Source organism: Manihot esculenta, chromosome 18, assembly GCF_001659605.2.
Source record: "Manihot esculenta cultivar AM560-2 chromosome 18, M.esculenta_v8, whole genome shotgun sequence".
Taxonomy (NCBI): domain Eukaryota; kingdom Viridiplantae; phylum Streptophyta; class Magnoliopsida; order Malpighiales; family Euphorbiaceae; genus Manihot; species Manihot esculenta.
This window is the reverse complement of record NC_035178.2, coordinates 5150622-5176086: the sequence shown is the minus strand read 5'-3', so window position 1 is coordinate 5176086 and position 25465 is coordinate 5150622. Positions and strand designations below refer to the sequence as shown.

Here is a 25465-nt window from a genome sequence, read left to right as displayed (position 1 = left end):
AAATATGTTTGTCTTCCTTAAATAGCTGACGTGGGAAAATAAAATTGTTAAAATGAAATCTAATCAAACTACCTATTTAGTCCCTTTTGTTGTTCATAAATGGCTTAAAGTTTTTTGGATGTTAAAAGGAGATGGAAATCAGAATCACTCTTCTCATGTTCAATTCCTGAATTTGATGAACTAATGATATGCCTGTGAAAGAACACCCACGATACAATAGGCTGACTTCTCTTTTCTCCTTTTTCCATTCCAACATGTTCTTAGACCAATCCATGATGGGAGGATTAACTAAGGGTGGCAATTTACATAAATTTAGCACCAACATTTGGATAAAAAATTTAACATTCTTTTTATATATTTATTTTAAATATTCATATTTAATAATAATTAAAATACAAAGCCTAATTATTTAATATTAAAAAGAATTTAATATTTAATAAATTAATATTTTAACAAAAAATTATAAAACAATATAATATTATATAAATACATATATTAAATAAATTTTTAATAAATAAAATATAAATAATTTATAAAAAATTAATATTTATATTAAATAATATATTTTTTTAATAATATAATTATGAATTTAACTGATGGCATAACAAAGAAACGTATCAATGTCATAAACGTATAATGTGTCATAAACGTATCAATTGCTAACATATCAATTTATCATAAACATATCAATTTCCGTTAACAAATATAAATGAGTTGATACGATTTTGATACAAATACGAATAAGCTCACCCTATCCTTAATTTTTGTTATTTTCATATCCGCTTCAGACAAGTCGTGTCCAAAATTTAGACCCCTAGGATTAACTATGCACATTCCAAGTATGCAGAAGATTTTCTATGGTTTTTGAGCTTCAAAATCATCGAAAGGGAAGGGGAAGCGAGGAGGAACAACAACTTAATAAAGATTAGACACATAGAATTGGCGAATTTTAGCGCCCAACAGAAAGCTTTATTTCTTACATGCTCGTGTGCAGTCCAAGCAATCTCATTGCAGGAAGCAAATAGGATTTGGACCATAATCAAGTCATCATTCAATCATTTTCCTTCCACAAAATTCTGTTAACTAATTTACACTAATTAATTTCAAGAGTCAATCAAAATGCAAATATAAGATTACGCTGAAAAGGAAAAAAGAATGAATTTCTCCCACTTTACACAAGATTGTCTAACCTTGTCCCTAAGATTCACTAACCTTGTCCGTCAGTCATCATATTGCAAGGCTCTGCTTTGCACACAGCTTCAAGTTTTTCACTGCATTCATCAGTTGCCACTCTTGGCAGATCCACTTGTTTGTTGCTTGTGCTTTTATTGTCACCATTCTCCTGAACTGGAGATTGGTTTTCATCTTTTCCAACTGATGACAAAGACGGGACTTTATCAACATTAGATTTCTGAATCCCTTCAGCCTGGTTGCCATGGACATCCACCATGTTCACTTTCCGTGATACATCAGTACTCTGAGCAACACCTACTTCAGTTTTAAGTTCTGCTCCTTGGTTTGGCAAGGCTGCTTTTTCTTCTTGAACTTGCTCTCTAGGAACATTTCCCAAGACAATGCCTTGATGTTCTTGGACTTGCACTTTTGTCACATCCTCTGACAAAATTTTTGTCTCTTCAGTGGTTTCAGCATCTTGCTTCGATGAAAGCTCAGCATTAGAATTTGGAGTAGGCTCAGTGGTTGGTGAGGGAGCTTTCTCCAAAGCAACGCATGGGCCACTGGTTGAAACAGCTGGATGGGTGGAAACCGATGCAGCTGCCTGGTCATTAAGGTGGACATCAAGACGAGCCTCAGAGTGGCTGGACGCACCACCAGGCATGGATGGTATTGAAGAACTGCTTGCTTGCATAATATGAACAGCATTCTTTGCCTGAGCAGCCTTGAGCAATGAAGCTGCATCTGATTGAGTAGCAACACGGGCCCCAGCAGCAACTGCCGCAGCTCTTACTGGATTTGAATTCAAATCAGGCTTCACTAGTTTGTTCACAGCTACTTGAGAGTTTGCAGCAGAACCCAGTGGTCCCATCGAAGATGATTTTGTTACAAAGGGTCTTTGAGATGAGGGTTGGGAAGACGATGTTTCACCTGTAACAACAATCATATGAATTGGACGCATTGAACTAATTGCCAGTACTGAATAAAAAATTAAGTAGATGTAAATTTCAATATAGTTATGCCAACTCAAAAATTTAACCTGCTTTTTGGATATACTTGACATCATGTAATACTAAGAGATAGAGAAGAGAATTACCAGAGTTATTTGTAAATGTGCTCTTAACCGGTGGATCAAGGGCTAAATTCATTGCATGACGTGCAGCTCGCTGTGCCTCAGTTAACTGCACACCGCTTGTGTTACCTCCCAGATTCCAGTTGCCAAGCCGCCTCTTACGAATGATGGCCCACCTCTGTTTGGGACAAGCTATGACCATTAGCAGAAATAAAACCAGGCCCAAAACAACATAGAATTTGCCCCGAAATCTCATAGGAGATAGACCAGGAAAAAATAATACTGAAGGTGAACCCAGATTGAAATTTCGTTGACATAAGCCAGATTCAAAGACCTTAGTAGAAAAGGCAAAATTTATTATTCAGGTCAGAAATTTTTTCCCATTGCCAGAATTTGAACTCAGGAAAACTAGGTGGACTCCAGACACCCTAACCAGAGTAGATGACAACAGATTTTATTACATGGCAGTATTAAGTCCCCAATAAAATAAAGCTAAACAAATAAATCAATCAAAGCAACTTAAAAACAAAAATTCTATTTATGAAGAGGTAATACTTCAAATAATATAATTGAAGTTTAATGCTCTCATACCAAACATCAAGTTTATTTTCTGGCTAACACGTATAGGTATATTATCAACATTGAGTAGAAGTTTACAGAACATGTGTAAATGTCAGTTTCAGCAGCTTAGGAAAAAGAAGAAAATGCAGAACCAACATTATGATATTTAGAAGTTTGGTGAAGTGTCATTCTCCTCGCGTTGTATCAGCTTAGATATAGATTATTCACTCTCAAGAAAATCAATTAACAAAAGCATTTCAATCCATTACATATATGGCTAAAAGAAAGCTACAAATAGAACTTCAACAAGGACGAAGATGCATTTGACTTCCATAGATGATGCCAAGAACTGGTTCTACTCTTGAAATCTTTACAATACAGTAAACATGGCTCACTCAAAATGAATATACAAATCCAACGCAGTATTGGCAGTTCATAGTGTTGTTTCCAAATGAAGGTAGAGATGTTGTTTTCATGGCTCAAACCCACAGCATTTGTTTCTCAAATGTTCTATAAATATCATAGACCTCTTCAGTACTCTCCCTCTCCCTTGGACAATGCACAGATATATGCTCTCGACCTCCTATCAAATGCAGTGTTTACCATTATCACACATCAGCAACTATTAAATAATTTCACTCTTTTTATACATCTTTTTTATAAAAGCTTTATTCTGCACCTTCAAATCTTCTACCAGCTAATGTGTAACTATACTTCAGAAAGTCCCTGGGCCTTGGACAAGCTGGAAAAGGGTCATGGGCTCATGCCAGGATTAGCATTGAACTCGGATAGAAATCTTATAGAATAAAATAAATAATCATATAAGACAAAAGCACAGCACATGTTTCGGTGGTTGCGCCAAACAGAGAATCAACTCATGTAACTGTTTTTTCATACCTTCCCCTTCAGAAGAGAAAATGAGAGTACTGGAAAATGTGCACTATATCATTACACATCCACTTGAAAATTTTGTATTATCTGAAAGAGGGCAACAGAGTAAGGAAGAGCCGTCATAGATCACTTGCAAAATTTAAAATGAAAAATATATTCCATATGGTTCCTCAATTTCAAAAATGAACTTGAGCAACTATGCAGTGTCTTCATGCTTCTGCGCTATCCACTCTAGCTACAGCAAACCTCCTGCCATTCCTCAGCGACGTTGTCTCTCTCTATATATTCCTTCTGGTGCCTTTTCTTGATCCTTCCTATCTATACACTAATAAATTTGCATTACCATGCCTTCACTAAGTCTCCTAGTTCATTAATCGAGTTGCATCTAGTTCATCACATGACCCAATTCTTACTCTATATTTGCTTGAATTAGTCACACATATAGTTCTTCAACAGCAATTTTTTAAAAAACAAAACAAAACACAAAAGCTTCTTTATTCTGAAAACCTGACTTCAAATCTACTTAGAGAACCTCTCCATCCAAAACCATGCATTGGCCGGGCCAATTCTATAAAGACCCAGAAAGCCAAAACCAACATATATTATGAAAAATTAGCACAAAAAGAAAGAGACTAAAGGGTATCTCTTGTCCTTTAATTTCCAGTGATCATTTCAATTCCTTTTTATTTCCTGAATCCACATTTTCAATTATTTGATCTCATCTTGAATTACCTTAAATATTTTCATCCAAAGAAATACCAATATGACTGCCCAAATCATGTGGAATAAATATCATCACATCATATAGTTTCATGAAAATACTGATCAGTATGCAACATTCCATATATGCTTAGCCAACGTATGTAAATCATATTAATCAATGATTTCCAAGACAAAGCAACCACCTACTGGCTATGAGATTATTTGAATCCCATTTCACAAAGGAATAGAGATTCTTTATCAAAGGTTCTATCAACTGTAGAAAGCAAAAAAGAGTTTAAACAGAAAATTATTCACTTAATCCTACATGCTTTCTTCCAACCTATGAGACTAAAGAAAGTAAATAAGTCCATATGTAATGTATGATAAGGACATGCAGGATGGGGTGGAAACGGGAGGAAATTAAAATAAAATGTGAAATTAATGGGACCACTGTGAGGAAAACAACCTGAGATAGCTGTGAAGCTGTTCTATCCCACTTGAATTCGCTTCGTAAGATATTCGCCCAATTCCCTTCACCATACTTCTGCACAGCAGCAATCAATTCCATATCCTCAGACTCCAACCATGGTTTTCTTTTCCTTCGTGGAGGAATAGTGCCACTTGCAGATCCATTTGCATCCAATCCTTCAGTGGAAGTTGCTGCAGGCAGAGGCTGTTTCTGAACAGAAACTGGAACCGTAATATTCATCCCTCGCATTGTAGCAGGTTGCAAATTTTCTGATGTAGCTCTAACTGCTTGCCCATTAGGTATATTTATAGTTAAGGGAGCCTCAACTGTTGTGCTATTTGGGTGGGTGGAGTCACTTGGTGAACCAGAAGCAATCAGGACCTAAACAGAATCATTTGCATTAAATAAGCATATAGATTCTACATATCACAAGGCACTATTTTTTTTTAAGAAATTAATTCAAAAATAAAAATATTCTCCCATTAGTCATGGAGACTGATACGCCTTCCCCAATTATATTTGATCCAAGCAACCCACCAGAAATTACATCATTCTGCCCTCTTGGCATTCTCCATAGAGCACAAAAATGCAACATAACCTCAATTTTTTTTACACCAGCCAACATCTTACCAGAATACTCCCAGAAGTGAGAGGGAAGGACTTTGGATTAATTAAAGACCATAATATAAGTGCATCACAAAGGTTCATGACTTTCCCAAAATTCCATTTTAGATTTACCTTGACACAAGCCGCAGCCTCCGTTGAAGCTTCACTACTAACATCCGGAAATGCTTGTAATTCATACTCTAAATCACTGTCATCATCCTGCATCACAGAAAAGAGCAATAACTTCAAAAAATGGAGGGGGGGATATATTGGATGTTTAGGAAGCTAAGGAATTTGAAAGGAAGTGGCAAAGCAAACCAAAGGCTGAGCTCCATGTTCAAAATTTTCAAGCAAGGCGTGTCGATAGGCCAAATGCCTCCATAGCATCTGGTACTCCCTCGCATTAGAAATCCCTGTAGTCGTTGTCTTCACGAGCGCATTCCAATCAATCTTCACTCCTTCGAATTGAGCCACTTCTTGAAGCAATGTCAGCACTGTATTCGCTGTATACCTTCCCCCACCCAAAACCCCGAGATTTAACAAATTGCAAAAAAAGACCAATAAATCTCAAAAAAAAAAAAAGGAACAAGAATGAAGAAGTTACCTTTGCAGGAGAGTCGAGATGTCTTCTTCACTAACTATTCCCTTCTTTTGTTTCGTGGATTTCTCAATCATTGTGTGCGCTTACAGTAGAATTGCATATTATATAGAGGATAAACAGAACATTGAAGCAATAACCACTTGTTAAGTCCCAATTAGCCAAAACCCTAGCAAGGGTTTTACACAGAGAAGGAAAGAGAGAGTAAAAACTCAGAAAAGGAGAGGGCCGGAGAGAAGCCGAGAACTGAAGAAGAAAGAAGAATTGGTATTAAGTACGGAGGAGGACCGACCGTTGAATAGCGTGTAGGAGACGCGCCTAGCAGGGGATGTTTTCGGGCGGAGAAAGAAACGGTGCGCAGTAGGGAAAGAGAAAATGGTAAACGACTAAACGCTGAATTGCGGGGCGGGGTTTAGGCTCGAAGTCGACGAGGATATGACGGTACTTTCTCTGTGATGATAATGCCCTCGGCTAAAGCTAATCTGGAAAACGGACTTTACCTTGGCTTTGTGATGGAAAGAGATGGAGGGCCGTGATTGAGGACGCAAAGTTATTATTGTGGTGAAGATACCATATTATCTATTTTGGTTTAAATATAATTTAGTTAATATTTTTAGATTCCAATTTGTTTAAATTTATTTATTTTTATTTGAATAATGCTTAGTAAGTTTAGTTTTGTATACGAATTAATAATTTATTTTTAATATATATATATATTTTTTATTTATACTTCTTTAAGATATTATATTTCCTTTCAACATATAAAAACTAAAATCAATGCAATAACATTTTAAATTTAAATTAATCCTAATTATATAGCAATATAACCTTATTCTAATAAAATTAATTAAATTAAACGCTTGAAAATTACCGAATTGATTGAATCCTTGATTAGAGCTAAAAATTTCATGGTGAGATTTATATATATAACTTCAGGGGTGGATACTTTTTATCAAAGCTTGAGTTTAGATATTTAAATGCAGCCAGAATTAAATGATCAGGTCTTTCAGCAAAGAATGAAGATAGTAAAAATTTTAAAACACACATCCATAAAAATTTATGCCCATTCTTTCAAACCAAGGTTGCTACTCTTTAAAAAATTATCCTTCACGCTACTCCGATGTCTACAGGTACCAGTTCACCAAACTCTAGAACTAGATCTGATGATTCTTTTCTGCGTAACCCAATGGTTCAGGAAAGCTTTGTATCTTATCTTTGCCTCTCAAGACTTTCAATAAAATCACCTAATTTTATCATTAATAAAAAAAAAAAAAGCACATCCTCAAAAACATCACAAATTTAATCTTCAATTTATTCTGCAATACCATATTTTACTATAATAACATACATACCACCTGTGAGCGTCTATCGACATTTTGCAACCTCTACACGCTATTAACTGTTTGAATTTTCCCACTTTGGAGATGTGTTTGAAAAAGAAAAGTTCAAGAGGATGAAAAGGCATCTAGACGACATAATTTTAGTTTCTAAAGGAAATCAAGTTTCAGTCCCATCGTTATCACCCGCTACAACTCCAGGATGGAAGATATACAAGTGGTCAAGAAGCTTGAGCAAGTAGATGAATAAATTCAATGCTATACTCCAATTTCACTGCAAACAACCATAAGATTGAATGTGAAAAGTGTAGCAGTCACCAAACGTCTCTCAGATATCGTCCATCCATCTGGAGTTTCTTAACCATAGACTCTGTCTTTGATGAGTCCAAATTTCCCTGAAACACAAAATAAAGAAACGTGATATTGGGAGGAAGCAAAGACAAATTCAAATATCAAAATGGCTACATTTCATACAAGATATATTCCCACGGAGACCACTTAACAACTCTACTCAAGAAAAGCTTCACGCACATATGCATGCTTTTCTTTTTGTTGTGTTCTCTAACAGAAGAGTGGGACACCCCCTCCCTCCACATGCAAGCATGCACAAAGAAAAGGAGAGCAAAATAAAAAGCATTGGGCAATAAGAAATACCTGCTCCTGAACAATCGTATGCAAAGTCCGATGAACATCTCTCGCCATACCCTTGGCATCACCACACACATAAAGATATCCTCCCTGAGAAATTATGCTCCATATTTGTTCTGCCTGTTACATTAAATAACACAATATAAATTATGCCTTCAGCTTGTCAAGAACATTGATGTGCTGTACAAAAGTACTTACTTTTTCCACCATCTTATGCTGAACATACTCCTTCTGTGGCCCCTCTCTAGAGAATGCGACAATCAGCTCAGAAATCACACCTTGTTCCACAAAATTATTAAGCTCATCTTCATATATGAAATCCTGCAAGGCAACACCACCAAATCATTGAGAATAGGATTGCAATGTTATCAGAGTAACTATCCAACCAAGAGTCATGCATGGCAAAGATAATAACCATTCGACGATTTCTACATCCAAAGAAGAGCAGTGCAGGACCAAGCTGAGCCCCCTCCTCTTTCAGGGCCATTCTTTCCTGAAAGAAACAATTATTAGTTTCTTCTTAGACAACAAATAATGGAACCCACCATGAGAAAGTGATTCCAAACCTGTAGAAATCCTCTAAAGGGTGCCAATCCGGTACCAGGTCCCACCATGATGATTGGAATTGAAGGATCAGATGGTAATTTGAAATTAGATGTCCTAATGAAAATTGGTGCCCAGCTACAAGCACTACTTTTCTCCAGAGAAATTGCATTCTGAATTTTTTTTGGGTAGAGGTGGATTTTAGTACAAAAGCAAAACTGTTTTACAAGGGTTGTGCACATGAAGCAATAACATCAAAAAGTGTGGAAAGATGAGTTTGGTTGGTGTTGACACACTACCTTCATCCAGGTTGAGCACAACCCTTTGTGAATTCTACCAGTTGGTGTTGGACCATAAACTAAAGCACATGTCACATGTACCCTGTTGGGAGAGAATCTGCACAAGGTAGGACCGGGAATTAGGATTTTGCATTCTAACAATTAGCCAAAAATGCAATTTCAAATGATCAATTATAAGCAGTAAATAACCTCGGGGAGGATGAGATTGAATAGTAGCGAGGCTGCAGGTGAGGAGCCACTGCTGCAAAAAATACACCCAGTGGAGGTTTTGCAGATGGGAACTCAGCCATTACCTCAAGAAGACTTCTTTGACTTGCAACAATCCATTGGGAGTACTCATCCTGGATAACAAAAAGAATGAAAAGCATAAGCAAGAGAAGACACAAAATATGACTCACAAGGCCAAATAATAAAAAAGAAAAATAACATGAATGCTACGTGGACCTTCCCCTGTGGTGATGATAAAAATTTGAGTCTTTCTGCCTCACTAGGTTCACTGGCATGAGCAGCCAAAGCAATCAAAGAAGCCTGACAAGTGACAACACAATACAGTAAACAAATTAGTGTTACAATATCAACACACAGAGAGAAGGAGATAGCAGACAGACTAACTAGCAATGTGCTGAAAATATCACCTTTCGAGGAGGATTCAACAAATCTGCATAACGTGCCAAAGCAGATCGAAGGGTGCAAGGCCCTGGGAAAGCAGGAGGCAATGAACTTCCAAGTGGTGAGCCATCATCCTTGTCAGTGTGGACAGAAAATAGCAAATCTAAGGGTTGACCTAACAACTTCCCTGCTTCTTCAACAGTTTCATTACTATTTTCAGCATAAACACCCACATGATCCCCAGTTTCATATCTAAAGAAACATATGAACAGAGCAAACTAAGTATAAGAAACTTTCTTGTGGTTCATTTTGACTTCGAATGAACTCAAACTCAAGATCTCGCATCACTAAAGATTAATTCTTGCCACTGAGCTAAAGGACACAGGTTAGAAGCAAATATTATAAAGATCAGCATAATGCCAAATATGCATTCTAATAGATGAAGAAAAAGGATGAGAACAAAACATATCAATAATTCCACATCAAGCCAGAGAATGCAGGTAGTAGAAAATGCAAATTGATTCTTATTGTATACAATTTGGAAGCAATTTCTTTATAATTATATTGGAAAGGATTACGAAAATACATGAAAAGAAAAATGGGAGACTGTAACTCTTCAGCAGTTAACTTATGTGTACCATCTTTCAAAAAAGAAAAAAAAAACTTACGTAATACCAGTCCCTGATAGGTCAAACTCTAGATGTATGCAAGAGCGGTCAGACTCAGGTTTGTGGAGCTCCTTTTGAACAGCAACATTAACTCTATAGGAAAAGAAAGATAACATTTCAGTAAACAATTAATGTGTGATAAATGACAAATGTGAACAGCAAATACCTGCACGGATGGTGAATATCAAACGAAGCATTCCCATTTGCCAAGTATGACGATTTATCCTCATAATATGTAACAGAAGCATCATGAATCACCACTCGGTATTCAGGTATAGCAGCTGTATATGGAGTAGACCCACCGTTCACATCATCTTCATCTCTGAGTAACTGGTCTAACTCAGGCCACAATAATTCTCTCCTAGAGAAAACAAACAAGCAGTTGATTCAACATATAATTGTAAGAAGCTTCGTACTCTAAAAGATGGAGAAGGCATGGGCTTGAATTTATATTGCAACAGCAAAGATTAATGAATGTTCAAATCTAACTACATAGTATACCAAGCAGTAAAATCATCTTCAATGCATTGATCATCGTCTCCAAGTCCCACAGGAATGAGGCGTTTTGCACCTATTTCAACCACAAAGATGAATCTATCATATTAAAATGAATGAATCATTTTAACTTCAAACCATAGAATAAGAAACTTGACATGACAAAGCATGATAACAAGCACCAACCATTGCCAGATGCAAAACTAGTTGTGAATGTCTATGAATGTGGCATACAGCTAAACCACCTTCCAAAAGGAGCACAAGAATGAAATAAATAACAAGTATGATACTATAAGCTATAAATGGAAGTGGTTGCAAAACCTCACAAGCAGAGAAGAATAGTAGTAAAAGATTACATTGACTTTGGATCCAATGTCTACGCAGAAGCGAAATGACAAAAATGGACAATAATATCTACTACACAGCAAAACCAACAAGATCACAAGGTCTTCCAAATTTAAACCCTCCCTTCCCCTGCCCTTATTTTAAGTGCCCCACAGTAAATAAAATTTCACACACAAGTTCCGGGGAAATATTTTATATGTAACTACCCTAATAATCATACACCAAATATACTAACATGGTAAGAAGAGAGTTCATATAACCATCTTGGAAGAAAAGAATTTAGTCAGTTTTATCCATTTTCAGATTTTGCATGCTATACTCATTTAATTACTTTATGGAGATTATATTTGGGAAGCTGATGCCCTTTATGTTAACTATGTCGAGCCATATCGAGACCTTTGTTAATTCAATTAGGGATTTCTTTTTTCCTTTTTCGAAAATTTACAACTTCATTCAATCCTCTCTTTGTTTTCAAGACATACCATTTAAACACAGCATATATGACAATATTTCTCTAAATTTCTCTGGCTTTGAACACTGAAATGACTAGCATTTTAAAGCTTTTCACATCATTGTTTTCTTGGCATATAGATGGATTCAAGGCCAAGGCATAACCCTTACATTCAAATATTAAAAGAAAAATCAGAAAATATGAAACCATTTAACAACAAAAGTTGCAATATTAGGGCAATTGCCAGATTTAATATGGCTCAATAACATTAACTCTACTAACTATCAAGGGAAAGCAAACAAGCAAATGAACAAAACACCAGAAAAAGAAATATGAATATTTGTACCTTGTTCACTGAGTTGTTCATCAAGCACCTTCGCTATCTGTTTAGCAAAGACATCCCATCAAATTATAAAACATGATAAGCAGGAGGAGAAGGAGAAGGAAAAGAACAATATATCCTGTTACATTTACCTTATTAAAATGTTCGTATTGACGGTTACCCAAGCCAAAAACACCATAAGTGAGCTGTTGAAGCCAAGCTCCCCTTTCGCTTTCCTGAAATTAAATCACCATTATCAAACATGAAAAAAACGCAAGATACATAAGGCAATAAAATGTGCCTTGGAATGTTATTCAGTGTTAGCATCTTAACAAAATCACCAACCTCAGTGAACCACTTATAAAATCTTGCAGCATTATCAGTTGGCTCTCCATCTCCATAACTGCAATGTTGAACACAACCACAAAGAACAATCATATGATTTATGTTTGCAAAAGGCCAGTAAATGAAAAGATTTGTCTTACGTTGCAACCATGAAAAATGCCAGTGTCTCCTTCTTCAATTTTTCTTCATATTGATCATCATCCACAGCATAATCATCCTAATTCAAAACCAATTTACATAAGAAGTTAATAATAATAATATTACTACTACAATCCAAGGAAGCAATTTTCTCATTCAACTTCACAATGTTATTCAACAACCCCACCAACATACCAGGTCAACAACTTTAACAGCTGCTTTCTCATATCTTGCCTTGATCTCCTCAGCTAATGCCTGCAATAGTAATTAGGGAAAATCCTTATTAAAAGCTTAAGTAATATGAAATAAAGGTGCACTATATAGATTCATGATAAGATAAAGACACAATGCTAAACACAGGATTGTGCAGTGGCTCTCTGATTATAACACTGAACATCAAAAACACAACACATTGCAGACAGAAAATTACATCTGTCTAAACAGTCAATCATCTGTTGTATTTTTATCCCCAGGAACCTGCAAACATACAGTTTGTACACTATGACATCACTTTCAATAAGGCCTCCAAATCTCATGGAACTTAGCAGCAGGGTCTCTTGAAATCATAAAAGTAAACTACACATATTTGCCCTTATTTACCCCACCATTAGCAATGATTAACACCTTCATCCAAAATTGATACCATCACCATGCATACAAGGATGCCAATACCATGGAATCAATAGGAACAACAAGAACCAAGAATAAAAAACTAATAAAGTGAATGTCAATTTTAAAATCCTCCATTTGTTTAGCTTTTCGTCTATGAAAACCCATAATGTTGGGAAGTTACTAATATTGCATTTCTCTCTCGGAGGCCAAGTTCCAAGATTTGGCTTGGAGCCATCCATCTAAAGATACAATCGGAAAGTGCCTCTTCTTGCCGCTTCTCTCGAAATTGACAAAAACCACTTCCAAGTTCCAAGCTGATCAAAGAATGCCCATAAAATTTAGATTCAATTCAGCTCGTTTCAAAATTCAACGCCAAGTTCTTTCCCCAAAGACTAAGTTAAAAATCCAGACCATACCAGCCACTTCTCATTAGCTACTGTTAACCAAATACTAAATTTGGATTTCACATCAGTCAAAATTATCACTTAACTTTGACTTCCAAACGAACCTTCATCCACAGCCACGCTGATCAATTCTCGCAGTCTTTCAACAAACCCAGCCAAATCCCCAAACACCAATCCACAATCAAAGGCCAAACCCAAAACGAAACAGAATCATTGTCATATTAACAAAAAATGATCATACCTTAGCAAAGCCCTCAGCGGTTCCAGTCTGAGTCCCATAAAAGATAGTAACCTTAGTTTTACCGGCAAGAGCCTCAGCCTCATCCTCCTCGTCCTTCACTGCAAGCGACTTAGGAATCACTACAGGTTTCAGCTCTTTGCTCCGATCCGACGATCTCTTCCACGATAACACCAACAACCCCACAATAACAGCAAACGACGTCGTTATCATAAGTAGCACGGAGTCAGACACAGAACCACCGAGCGAGACTCCGAGCAACGACTCAACGAAGCTTACCAAATCCGAACTGGAACTCATCTCGATCTATAATCCAAATCCAAACCAAAAACAATTCAATACTGAAAAAAAAAATCCAAAGCCTTGAAATACTCGGCTTCAGTTTTGGTTATGGTTTGGGTTCAGTTTTTTTTTTTCTTTGTGGCTTTGGAGAATGAGCCCTAAAAGATGGGGGTGGGTAAGCGGAGAGCGTTGGGTGGGAGAAGAGAGAGACGGTGGAGACAAGGAGAAGTAGGTTTGATATATGGAGACGGGACCACTGAGATCTTGACCAGTTGTTTTATTTTTTTTATTGAAATAAATAAATAAATAGAAAGGGAGGAAAAGAGCTCGCTTTTGCTAAGTTCTGTGGCGTCTGCCCTGGAAGTGTGGCGGAGTTCGTGTCCCTATGGCAGCCGCGAGCTAAAAGTTTTGACATTGTACGCCTTTTTTATTCTGAAATATTATTAATGGCTTAATGCTCTCTCTCCCTCTCTCTCTTTACCTGCGCCAAAGGGAGGTGAGAAAAAGGACCCTTTTCCACTTATCCGCTGTCTACAACTTGGGAGAAATACGGCTAAGAAATAAAATTCTTATACCCTATTTGGGTAGAGGTAACATAAAATAAGATAAGATTTTTTAATATATAATTTATTTTATTTTAATGCAATTAATAATATATATTATTTTATTTTACTTTAATTACATTCAAACATTATTTAATATAGTTTATTTTAAAATTTTATATATATACAAGTTAATATTGTATATATTTCTAATTTTATTTTTATAAATATAATTTATTTTTTACTATTTTTAAGAAATATAATCTTTAAACTTTTGAAATTATATAAAATATTTAATAATTAAAGTAAATATTAATCAGATGCCTAATATTTTCATTTGATAAAACTATTTTGATATTAATAAATTTTTAAAATTATTTTTATGACTTTCAATATTTTTTTATTTATAGTTTTTATATATATTAAATGGATAAAATTTTCTTAATTTTAATTAAATTGTTTTTTTTTTCTTAAATTGGTTCAGTAACTGGCATCAGTAAGAATTTTATTCATCGATCCTATAATTAATATATAACATTTATGAGAAGTACTTACGAACGTTTATACGTATAAAGTAATATTAAATTTAATATTATAATTTAAATACGCACATATATCTACAAGAAAATAGGATTTTCAATAATTAAATTTCAAAAAAAAAATTATTTTTAGAAAAGCCATTTTTTAGATTCTTTTAAGACTTTTAGGTTGTAGTATTTTTTAACAATTTATATTCGTGGTTTTAATTGAAAATCATTATATTATTTTTACTAAAAGTAATATTAATAATGGTTCAATATACATTTTTTTATATTTTTTAATCTTCTATCACAAATTTTCAATGTACTTTGTCAAATAACTTCTTTCTATCAAAAGTAATATTATTCTTTATTTAATGTACATTTTTGTGACTCGTTTATCTTTATTTAATATATTTTTTTTATGATTTTTTCTCCTTTATGACAAACTTTTAATGTACTTTGTCAAATATATTATTGTTTTGTCTAAAGTAATAATATTTTTTATTTAATATTTGCACATTTTTCATATTTTTTACAACTTTTTAATGTATTTATAAAATATTATATATCAATTATAAGATTAAAGAAGAATATTTGCTGTTTCAAAAGAGAAATAAAAAATTTATATTTGCTAATGATTGAATCATATTTTTTTAATGAACTAATTTTGCATTTTTTTTTCTCATTTATGACAAATTTTTAATGTACTTTATCAAATATTATATATGAGTTATAAGATTAAAGAAAAATATTTGTTGTTTAAAAAAAAAGGCTATTCCCAATTGAATCATATTTTAGTGAATTATTTTTGAAGCAATTAATAATTTAATTAAACGAAATTAGAAGTTTTAAAATGTCATAATCATTACACAGACTCCCACACCCACAAATATAAGGATGATTTTTTTATAAAATAAATTATTTAATTTTATTAACTAGTTATTCAATTACTTTAAATTGTGATTGAGTTACACAGTATTTAGTAACTTGTTAATACTATAATAAATTGCCATTATTATGAATAAGTTACAATCAAATAACATTTATTTATTTATGTTTTAATATTATTAATATTTAAATATATTATATTTTAATGTAATAAGAGTACATAATCTTTTATATATTTTAATCAACATTTCAATGAGGTTGCAATATTTCCCAATTTTAATAAAACATTTACTTAATTTTTTTTGAGATATCATGTCTAATTCATCAAGAGCAATAAAAATAAAATAAATACTTAATAGAAATTAACTTATTTTTTATATTAAAAATGAAAATATGCGGGGATAAAAAATATAGATTTACGAATAGAATTTAATCCATCGCATCCAAAACACAAATAAATAGATCACTCCATGAAAAAATTACATACAACCCATTATTTTTATGATCTTGATTTATACTGAATCGAATCCATCTAATAATTTCACTTCAAAATCTATACATTCTTGAAAATTTCTGACCCATCATAAAACAAAGGTACAAGTGCACCACAAACACATTCTCAAGAACAATTTTAATCTTCAATTTATTCTGCAATACCATATTTGACTACATCAACATACAAGCCACCTGTGAGCGACTATTGCCACTTTGCTACTTCCTACCCGCTCTGCCTGTTTGAATTTTTCCATTTTGGAGATGTATTTGTAAAAGAAAAGTTCAAGAGGATGAAAAGGCATCAAGACTACATAATTTCAGTTTTTAAAGGAAATAAAGTTTCAGCTTCCATCGTTGCTACAACTCCAGGATGGAAGATATATGAGTGGTCAAGACGCTTGAGAAAGTAGATGAATAAACCCAATGCTATACTATGCTTCAATGTCACTGCAAACAACCATAAGATTGAATGTGAGAAGTATAGCTGTCACCAAACATCTCTCAAATATCGTCCATCCATCTGGAGTTTCTTAACCATAGACTCCGTCTTTGACGAGTCCAAATTCCCCTGAAATACAAAAATTACAGGCATGTGATATTGGGAGCAAACAAAGATAATTTCAAGTACTGGAGTGGCCGCATTTCATACAACAGAAATTCCCATGGAGACCACTTAACAACTCTACTAAAACAGGAAACTCTAGCAAGCATGCACAAAAGGAAACGAGAGCAAAATAAAAGGCACTGGGCTATAAGAAATACCTGCTCCTGAACAATCGTATGCAAAGTCCGATGAACATCTCTAGCCATACCCTTGGCATCGCCACACACATAAAGATATCCTCCCTGAGAAATTATGCTCCATATTTGTGCTGCCTGTTGCATTAAATAACACAATATAAATTATGTCTTCAGATTGTCAAGGACATTGATTTGCAGTACGAAAGTACTTACTTTTTCTAGCATCTTATGCTGAACATACTCCTTTTGTGGCCCCTCCCTAGAGAATGCAACAATCAGCTCAGAAATCACACCTTGCTCCACAAAATTATTAAGCTCATCCTCGTATATGAAATCCTGTAAAGAAACACCACTGGATCATTGAGCATAGGATTGCAATGTATGGGTAATTATCCAACGAAGAGTCATGCATGAAAAAGATGCTAACCATTCGACGATTTCTACATCCAAAGAAAAGCAGTGCAGGACCAAGCTGAGCACCTTCCTCTTTCAGGGCCATTCTTTCCTGAAAGAAACAATTATTAGTTTCTTCTTCAGATAAGAAATAATAGAACCCACAATCAGGAAGTGATTCCAAACCTGTAGAAATCCTCTAAAGGGTGCCAATCCGGTACCAGGTCCCACCATGATGATTGGAATTGAAGGATCAGATGGTAACTTGAAATTAGATGTCCTAATGAAAATCGGTGCCCAGCTACAGGCACTACTTTTCTCCAGAGGAATTGCATTCTGATTTTTTTTTTTTTCACGTTAGAAGCAGGTGTTAGTACAAAAGCAAAAATGTTACTAGGGTAGTGCACATGAAGCAATAACATCAAAAAGTGTGGAAAGAAGAGTCCAGTAGCATAAAATATATTTAAGGATACACTACCTTCATCCAGGTTGAGCACACCCCTTTGTGAGTTCTACCGGATGGTGTTGGACCATAAACTAAAGCACATGTGACATGTACTCTATTGGAAGCAAATCTGCAGAGGGTATGATGGGGAATTAGGATTTTGCTTTATTAGACAAAAATGCATTTTAAAATTCTCAATTACAAGCAGTAAATAACCTTGGGGAGGATGAGATTGAATAGTAGCGAGGCTGTAGGCGAGGAGCCACTGCTGCAAAAAATACACCCAGTGGAGGTCTTGCAGATGGGAACTCAGCCATTACCTCAAGAAGGCTTCTCTGACTTGCAACAACCCATTGGGAGTACTCATCCTGGATAACAAAAAAGAATGACAAGCATAAGCAAGAAGCCAAGAACAGACAAAGATGACTCACAAGAGCAAATAATAAGAAAAGGACATAAATGCTTCAGAGACCTTCCCCTGCGGTGACGAAAGGAATTTTAGTCTTTCTGCCTCACTGGGTTCACTGGCATGAGCAGCCAAAGCAATCAAAGAAGCCTGACAAGTGACAACACAATACAGTAAATAAATTAGTGTTACAATATCAACACACCGAGAGGAGGAGATAGCAGACAGACTAACTAGCAATGTGCCAAATATCACCTTTCGAGGAGGATTCAACAGATCTGCATAACGTGCCAAAGCAGATCGAAGGGTGCAAGGCCCTGGGAAAGCAGGAGGCAATGAGCTTCCAAGTGATGTGCCATCTTCCTTGTCAGTGTGGACAGAAAATAGCAAACCTAAGGGTTGACCTAACAACTTCCCTGCTGCTTCAACAGTTTCATCACTATTTTCAGCATAAACACCCACATGGTCCCCAGTTTCATATCTAAAAAAACAAATAAATAGAAAAGAAAAAGTATAAGCAACCTTTTGTGGTTCATTTTGATTCAATTGGGACTCAAACCTAAGATAGCGCATCCCTAAAGATGAACCCATACAACTGAGCTAAAGCATACTGGTTATAAGCAAATATCATTAAGATCAATATAAGGTCAACTATGCATTCCAATAGATAAACAAAAAGGCTGAGAATAAATCATGTATCAATAATTCCACATCAAGCCAGAGAACGCAGGTTGTAGAATATTAAAATTGTTTCTTCTTGTATCAAGTTGGAAGTAGTTTCTTAATAATTGTATTGAAAAGGATCACGAAAATACATGAAGTGGAAAATAGAACATGCTAGCTGTTCACCGATTAATTTTTGTGTACCATCTTTTGGAAAAAAAAAACTCACATAATACCAGTCCCTGATAGATCAAACTCCAGATGTATGCAAGAGCGGTCTGACTCAGATTTGTGGAGCTCCTTTTGGACAGAAACATTAACCCTATAGAGAAAGAAAAATAACATATCACTAATTTGTGTATTAAAATGATGCTTGTCCTTTTCTATATCAGTAAACAATTAGTGTAATAAATGACAAACGCAAACGATAAATACCTGCATGGGTGGTGAATGTCAAATGAAGTATTCCCATTTGCCAAGTATGTCGATTTATCCTCACAATATGTAACAGAGGTATCATGAATCACCACTCGGTATTCAGGTATTGCAGCTGTATATGGAGTAGACCCACCATTCCCATCATCTTCATCTCTGAGTAACTGGTCTAACTCAGGCCATAATAATTCTCTCCTAGAGAAAACCAACGTGCAGTTGATACAACATATAATCGTAAAAGCTTCATACTCTCAAGGATGGAGAAGGCATGGACTTGAATTTATATTGCAAGACTATAGACTAATGAATGTTCAAATCTAACTACATAGTATACCAAGCAGTAAAATCATCTTCAATGCATTGATCATCGTCTCCAAGTCCAACAGGAATGAGGCGTTTTGCACCTATTTCAACCACAAAGATGTATCTATCATATTAAAATGAATAATATCATTTTAACTTCAAACCATTGAGTAACTCGACAAAAAAAACATGATAACAAATAGGGGTGAGCACTATTCGGTTCAAACCGAATAAAGCGATCGAACCAATTAATTTTAAAATTTTGTTTCGGCTTTTTAAAAATTTCGAAATAAATAGGTCCTTTCGGTTTTGGAAAAATAGATTTCAGAAAAACCGAACCGAACCCCAATAAAATATTTTGAAGATGATTCTTATAATAATTCTCAATTTAGCTTAGTGGTTGGAACTTTTCACTAGTTTTTGTGAATACAAGGCTCGAGACTCGCAAACACCACTGTCTCTTGTTTTCCAATTTTTGAAAATTAAATATGACAATCCATTTAATATACTTAAATCTCAGCCATTCAAGGGTTGCTATAAATTTATTATTTCATAAATCAGAGAACCCTATTTTCTTCTTTCTTTTTTTGCAGCTGCCACCTATACCCTTTCCCATCCCCCATCTCTCTCACAAACTCTTCCTTTTGTTTCTTACCCATTTCCATGCTCCATCCATATTTCCACTCTAATCTTCTCCATCCACTAGTGAACGTCAATCGCGGAAGGCAACAAGCGGCACCCTGGAAGCAGCATCAACATCAGCCTTGCTTGCCGTGCAACTGAGGCAGCTTGCTTGTCAAGGCCGCAGCAGCATTGCTCAGCCTCCCTCGCTCATCGTTGAAGCACCTTAGAGCAATAGGACATTAGATAGAAGCACTATGGCCACAACTTCTCCATTCTTTTCCCTTGATTTTTTTTTATTTTATGTAATTTTATCTCATTTGAAAGCTTGTGATTTTGAATTAATGTATTTTGTTAATGAAAATTTGTTTATATAGTTTTTACTTTTGTTGGAATTTTCTGGGAAATCTGACTTTAAGTTGAGGGTTGACCATATGAAGTTTGAGATTTGAAAGGAACAGAATTTTCAAACTGAATCGAACCGATTTACTACAGTTCAGTTCGATTCGGTTGTATATATTGTTCAGTTAGATTCAATTTTTACTTATAAATAAAATTTGGTTTTCAGTTATGTTGGTTGGGTTCGGTACCCACCAATTGCACACCCCTAATAACAAGCACTAACCATTGCCAGATGCAGAACTAGTTGTGAATGTCTATGTATGTGGAATACAGTTAAATCACCTTCCAAAAGGAGCACAAGAATGAAATACACTATAAGTATGATACTATAAGCTACAAATGGAAGTGGTTGCAAAAACTCACAAGCAGAGAAGAACAGTAGTAAAACATTATATTGACTTCGTATCAACTGTCTTCGCAAAAGTGAAATTACAAGAATGGATATTAACATCTACCACACAGCAAAGCCAACAAGGTGACGAGGCTTCCAAATTTAAACCCTCCCTCCCCCTGCCCTTCTTTTAAGTGCCCACAATAGAAAAGAAAAAAGAATTTCAGACACAAGTTTCAGGGAAATATTTTATATGCTCCTAGTCTAATAATCATACACCAATATGCTAACATGGTAAGACCAGAGTTCATATAACCATCTTGGAGAAAAAGAATTTAGTTAATTATTTATCCCTTTTCCAGATTTTGCATGCTATATTCATTTAATTATTTGATGGAGATTATTATTGGGAAGCTGATGCTTTTATGAACATGGTAAGACCAGAGTTTATGACTTATGCAACTATGCTGAATGATATTCAGGACCTTGGTTATTTTTATTGGGGGATATTTTTTTTGGAACCAAAAATTTGCAACTTTATTCTGCACTCTCTTTGTTTTCAAGATGTAACATTTAAAACCAGCATATATGACAATCTTCCCATATAAAATCCTACAAGTTCCATAAATCTAAATTTCTCTGGCTTTGAAAACTAAAGTGACTAGAATTTTAAAGCTTTTTCACCTCATTACTCGCTTGGTACATTGATGGATTCAAAGCCAAGGCATGGCTCTTAGATTCAAAAATTAAAAGGACATTTAGAAAAGATGAAACCATTTAACAAAAATATTTGCTACATTTGGGCAATTAACAAGATTTAATATGGCTCAATAACACAAACTCTACTAACCATCAAGGGAAAACAAACAAGCAAATGAACAAAACACCGGGTAAAAAATGAGAATGAAATATGAATATTTGTACCTTGTTCACTGAGTTGTTCATCAAGCACCTTTGCTATCTGTTTTGCAAAGACATTCCATCAAATTATAAAATAATGATAAGAAGGAAAAGAACAACATATCCTGTTATATTTACCTTGTTAAAATGTTCATATTGACGGTTACCCAAGCCAAAAACACCATAAGTGAGCTGTTGAAGCCAAACTCCCCTTTCACTTTCCTGAAATTAAATCACCATCATCATGCATGAAAAAAAAATGCCAGATACAGAAGGCAATAAAATGTGTCTTGGAATGTTATTCAGTGTTAGAATCTTAACAAAATCACCAACCTCAGTAAACCACTTATAAAATCTTGCAGCATTATCAGTTGGCTCTCCATCTCCATAACTGCAATGTTGAACACAACCACAAAAAAAGCATCATTTCCTAAAAGAACAATCATATGATTTATGTATGCAAAAGGCCCATTAATGAAAAGAGTTGCCTTACGTGGCAACCATGAACAATGCCAGCGTTTCCTTCTTCAATTTTTCTTCATATTGATCATCATCCATAGCATAATCATCCTAATTCAAACCAAATTACAGAAAAATAATCATAATAATAATAATTCTACAGCTACAATCCAAGGAAGCAATTTTCTCATTCAACTTCACACTCTTATTCAACAATCCCATGAACATACCAGGTCAACAACTTTAACAGCTGCTTTCTCATACCTTGCCTTGATCTCCTCAGCTAAGGCCTGCAATAATAATTAGGGAAAGCAATAATTAAAAGCTTAAATAATACAAAATAGGGGTGCTCTAAGACAATGCTAAATACACGATTCTGCAGCTGCTCTCCAATTATAACACCGAACATCAAAAACACAACACATGACAAACAGAAGATTACATCTATCCAAAGAGTTAATCATCTGTTGTATTTGTATCCCCAGCAACGCACATGCAATTTTTACACTATGCCATCACTTTCTGTAAGGCTCCACTCCAAATTTTATGGAACTTAGCTGCAGGGTCTCTTGAAATCATAAAATTAAGCTACACATATCTGCCCCTATGTACCCCACCTTAGCAATGATTGAGGCCTTCAACCAAAATTGATACCATAATCATGCATACAAGGATGCCAATACCATGGAATCAATAGACACAACAAGAACAAAGAACAAAGAACAAAAAGCTAATAAAGTTAATATGCACATTAAAATCCTCCATTTAACTAGTTTTTCATCTATCAAAACCCATAATGTTGAAAAGTTAATATTATCGCAATTTTCTCCCAGAGGTCAAGTTCCAAGGTGTAGCTTGAATTCATCGATCTTAACATACAATCGGAAAGTGGCTCTTAATGCTTTTTTCTCGAAATTGACAAAACCACTTCCAACTTCCAAGCTTGTCAAAGAATGCCCATAAAATTAGATTCAGCTCATTAACTCGTTTCAAAGTTCAACGCCAAATTCTATCACCCAAAAACTAAGTTAAAAATCCAGACCATATCGGGCAGTTCTTATTAGCCGCTGTTAACCAAATACTAAATTCGGATTTCACATCAGTCAAAATAATCCCCTAACTTTGACTGCCAAACAAACCTTCATCCACAGCCACGCTGATCAATTCTCGTTCTCTTTTAACCAATCCAGCCAAATCCCCAAACACCAATCCATAATCAAAGGCCAGACCAAAAACGAAACAAACAATCTCATTATCATATTAAAAGAAAATGATCATACCTTAGCAAAGCCCTCAGCTGTTCCAGTCTGAGTCCCATAAAAGATAGTAACCTTAATTCTACCCGCAAGCTCAGCCTCATCCTCCTCGTCCTTCACTGAAAGCGACTTAGGAATCACCACAGGTTTCAGCTCTTTGCTCCGATCCGACGATCTCTTCCACGACAATACCAACAACCCCACAATAACAGCAAACGACGTCGTTACAATAAGAAGCACAGAGTCGGACACAGAACTTCCGAGCGAGACACCGATCAACGACTCAACGAAGTTGACCAAATCCGAACTGGGACTCATCTCGATCTAAAATCCAAATCCAAACCAAAACTATTAAACAATACAATAATAAATAATTCAAAGCCTCGAAATAATCGGCTTTGGTTTTGGTTTGGTTCAGTTTCTTCTATCCCTTTGTGGCATCGAGAATGAGCCCTAGAAGATGGGGGTGGGTAAGCAGAGAGAGTTGGGTAGGAGCAGAGAGAGAGAGAGAGAGAGACAGTGGAGACAAGGAGAAGTAGGTTTGGTGTATGGAGAAGGGACCCACCGAGATCTTGACCAGTTGTTTTATTTTCCTTTTTTCCTTTTTTTTTTTTATTTTGAGAGCTCCTTTCCCGAAGTGGGTGTCTTTATGGCAACCGCGAGCTAAAAGTTTGACATTATTGTCTTTCTTTCTTCAGAATATTAATGGCTTAACTCCCTCTTCCCGCGTCAAAGAGAGGTGAAAAGGGGGCCCTCGTCCAGACGGTCCAGTTATCCTCCTCTCCACAGCAACTATAAATAAATTACACAGTAGACTTGAGTTTACAGTAAAGAAATCAAAAGGAGCAAAAAGAAAAATCTCTCACTTTCTTTCCTCGTTTATTCTCATCTCCTTTTGAACTTTTGGGCAGTCGACCTTTTCTCTGCTGGCTTCGTCCGACGTTCCTCTATCCTTCTAACTTAGTTGCATGTATCTTTTGTTGTGTTGCATGTTAATTGCAAGTGGTAGGATGGAGATCTTATTCTTCTCTAAAAAATATCGGTGATGGGAGTAGTTTTAACCGAGCCAGCAAATAATACCTCACCGGGTTCATTGTTGCAAGGCCAGCTTTGTATTTTAACAAGTTGTGGATAATTTGCCTTTATCTATCATGTTATCAGAATCGTAATTACGTAGAAAAAGAAAAACACAAATGGCAATGAAAAAATTTCAAACCCATGCATGCTATTGCTGACAAAGACAATAATGCTCAAAGAAAGGGAAGTTGATTATTGGAGCTTCATGCGTCCCAGTACTGTGTATAATGTAGGTTGCATGATTGGCTAGTTGGACTCCAATGGGACTCGGAGGAATTAATATCGTTGAGCTGAACATCCCCAAATAAACATGGGTTGAAGAGTTTAACCTCGTTGTAAAGCTGGGTTGGATGTAACAGTAAATATCCGCAAAATTACTCGATCCAGATTCGTATCTTATTTATATCATTAATATTCGAATTACTAATTTTGTAAGGAATTACTAATTTTTGTAAGGAATTACTAATTTTGGTGTATATTATTTAATTTTGACTTAATAAACAAATTGATTGAAAATAAATGGTAAGTAAACAAATTAATTGCATGCAAAGGTATAGGGTAGGGTGCTTTTTAAATTATATAGTTTTCTTTTATTCTTTGTTTTTAAACTGTAGAATTTTTAATACATACTGAATATATTAAGTTTTTAAAATTTATAGTTAAAAGCAAACTTTAATATTAAAATAAAACTAAAATTAATTTGATATATATTTTTTAAAAAATTTGAATCCAATTTCACACTTTGTGATAAAATGGTGAGTAATAATTTTTTTTTACAA

General features: G+C 35.0%; 3 protein-coding genes across 6 annotated transcripts; all 3 read right to left on the bottom strand.

The window, feature by feature from the left end:
* Positions 1 to 939: 939 nt before the first annotated feature.
* On the bottom strand, positions 940 to 6657 carry LOC110606592. 3 transcript variants are annotated; one of them, XM_043953052.1, is made up of 6 exons: positions 6079 to 6657; positions 5793 to 5985; positions 5607 to 5693; positions 4866 to 5249; positions 2270 to 2579; positions 940 to 2103 (listed from the first exon to the last, which is right to left on the bottom strand). In XM_043953052.1, exons 1-6 carry the CDS (start codon positions 6147 to 6149, stop codon positions 1208 to 1210), a joined length of 1941 nt encoding a protein of 646 aa, XP_043808987.1. In that variant the 5' UTR covers positions 6150 to 6657; the 3' UTR covers positions 940 to 1207. The 3 variants fall into 3 exon arrangements, with proteins under 3 accessions (XP_043808987.1, XP_043808988.1, XP_021601160.1); XM_043953053.1 differs by having other exon boundaries at positions 5793 to 5977; XM_021745468.2 differs by having other exon boundaries at positions 2270 to 2423; positions 6079 to 6651.
* Positions 6658 to 7363: 706 nt separating this feature from the next.
* LOC110606519 (NADPH--cytochrome P450 reductase) lies at positions 7364 to 14138 on the bottom strand. Its single transcript, XM_021745366.2, has 18 exons — positions 13530 to 14138; positions 12468 to 12527; positions 12275 to 12351; positions 12135 to 12192; positions 11942 to 12025; positions 11814 to 11850; positions 10678 to 10747; positions 10343 to 10537; positions 10177 to 10269; positions 9535 to 9760; positions 9344 to 9427; positions 9089 to 9240; positions 8900 to 8996; positions 8624 to 8773; positions 8473 to 8550; positions 8256 to 8378; positions 8064 to 8177; positions 7364 to 7804 (listed from the first exon to the last, which is right to left on the bottom strand). The coding sequence occupies exons 1-18, from the start codon at positions 13824 to 13826 to the stop codon at positions 7724 to 7726; spliced, it is 2076 nt and encodes a 691-aa protein (XP_021601058.2). The 5' UTR covers positions 13827 to 14138; the 3' UTR covers positions 7364 to 7723.
* A 2092-nt stretch (positions 14139 to 16230) lies between these two features.
* On the bottom strand, positions 16231 to 24128 carry LOC110606520 (NADPH--cytochrome P450 reductase). Of its 2 annotated transcripts, XM_021745368.2 has the most exons (18): positions 23634 to 24124; positions 22584 to 22643; positions 22388 to 22464; positions 22228 to 22285; positions 22033 to 22116; positions 21919 to 21955; positions 19672 to 19741; positions 19338 to 19532; positions 19132 to 19224; positions 18495 to 18720; positions 18306 to 18389; positions 18050 to 18201; positions 17867 to 17963; positions 17575 to 17724; positions 17423 to 17500; positions 17209 to 17331; positions 17017 to 17130; positions 16231 to 16822 (listed from the first exon to the last, which is right to left on the bottom strand). In XM_021745368.2, exons 1-18 carry the CDS (start codon positions 23925 to 23927, stop codon positions 16742 to 16744), a joined length of 2073 nt encoding a protein of 690 aa, XP_021601060.1. In that variant the 5' UTR covers positions 23928 to 24124; the 3' UTR covers positions 16231 to 16741. The 2 variants fall into 2 exon arrangements, 1 of the variants encoding a protein (XP_021601060.1); XR_006349368.1 differs by lacking the exon at positions 16231 to 16822 and having other exon boundaries at positions 17098 to 17130; positions 17209 to 17347; positions 23634 to 24128.
* Between the last annotated feature and the right edge of the window lie 1337 nt (positions 24129 to 25465).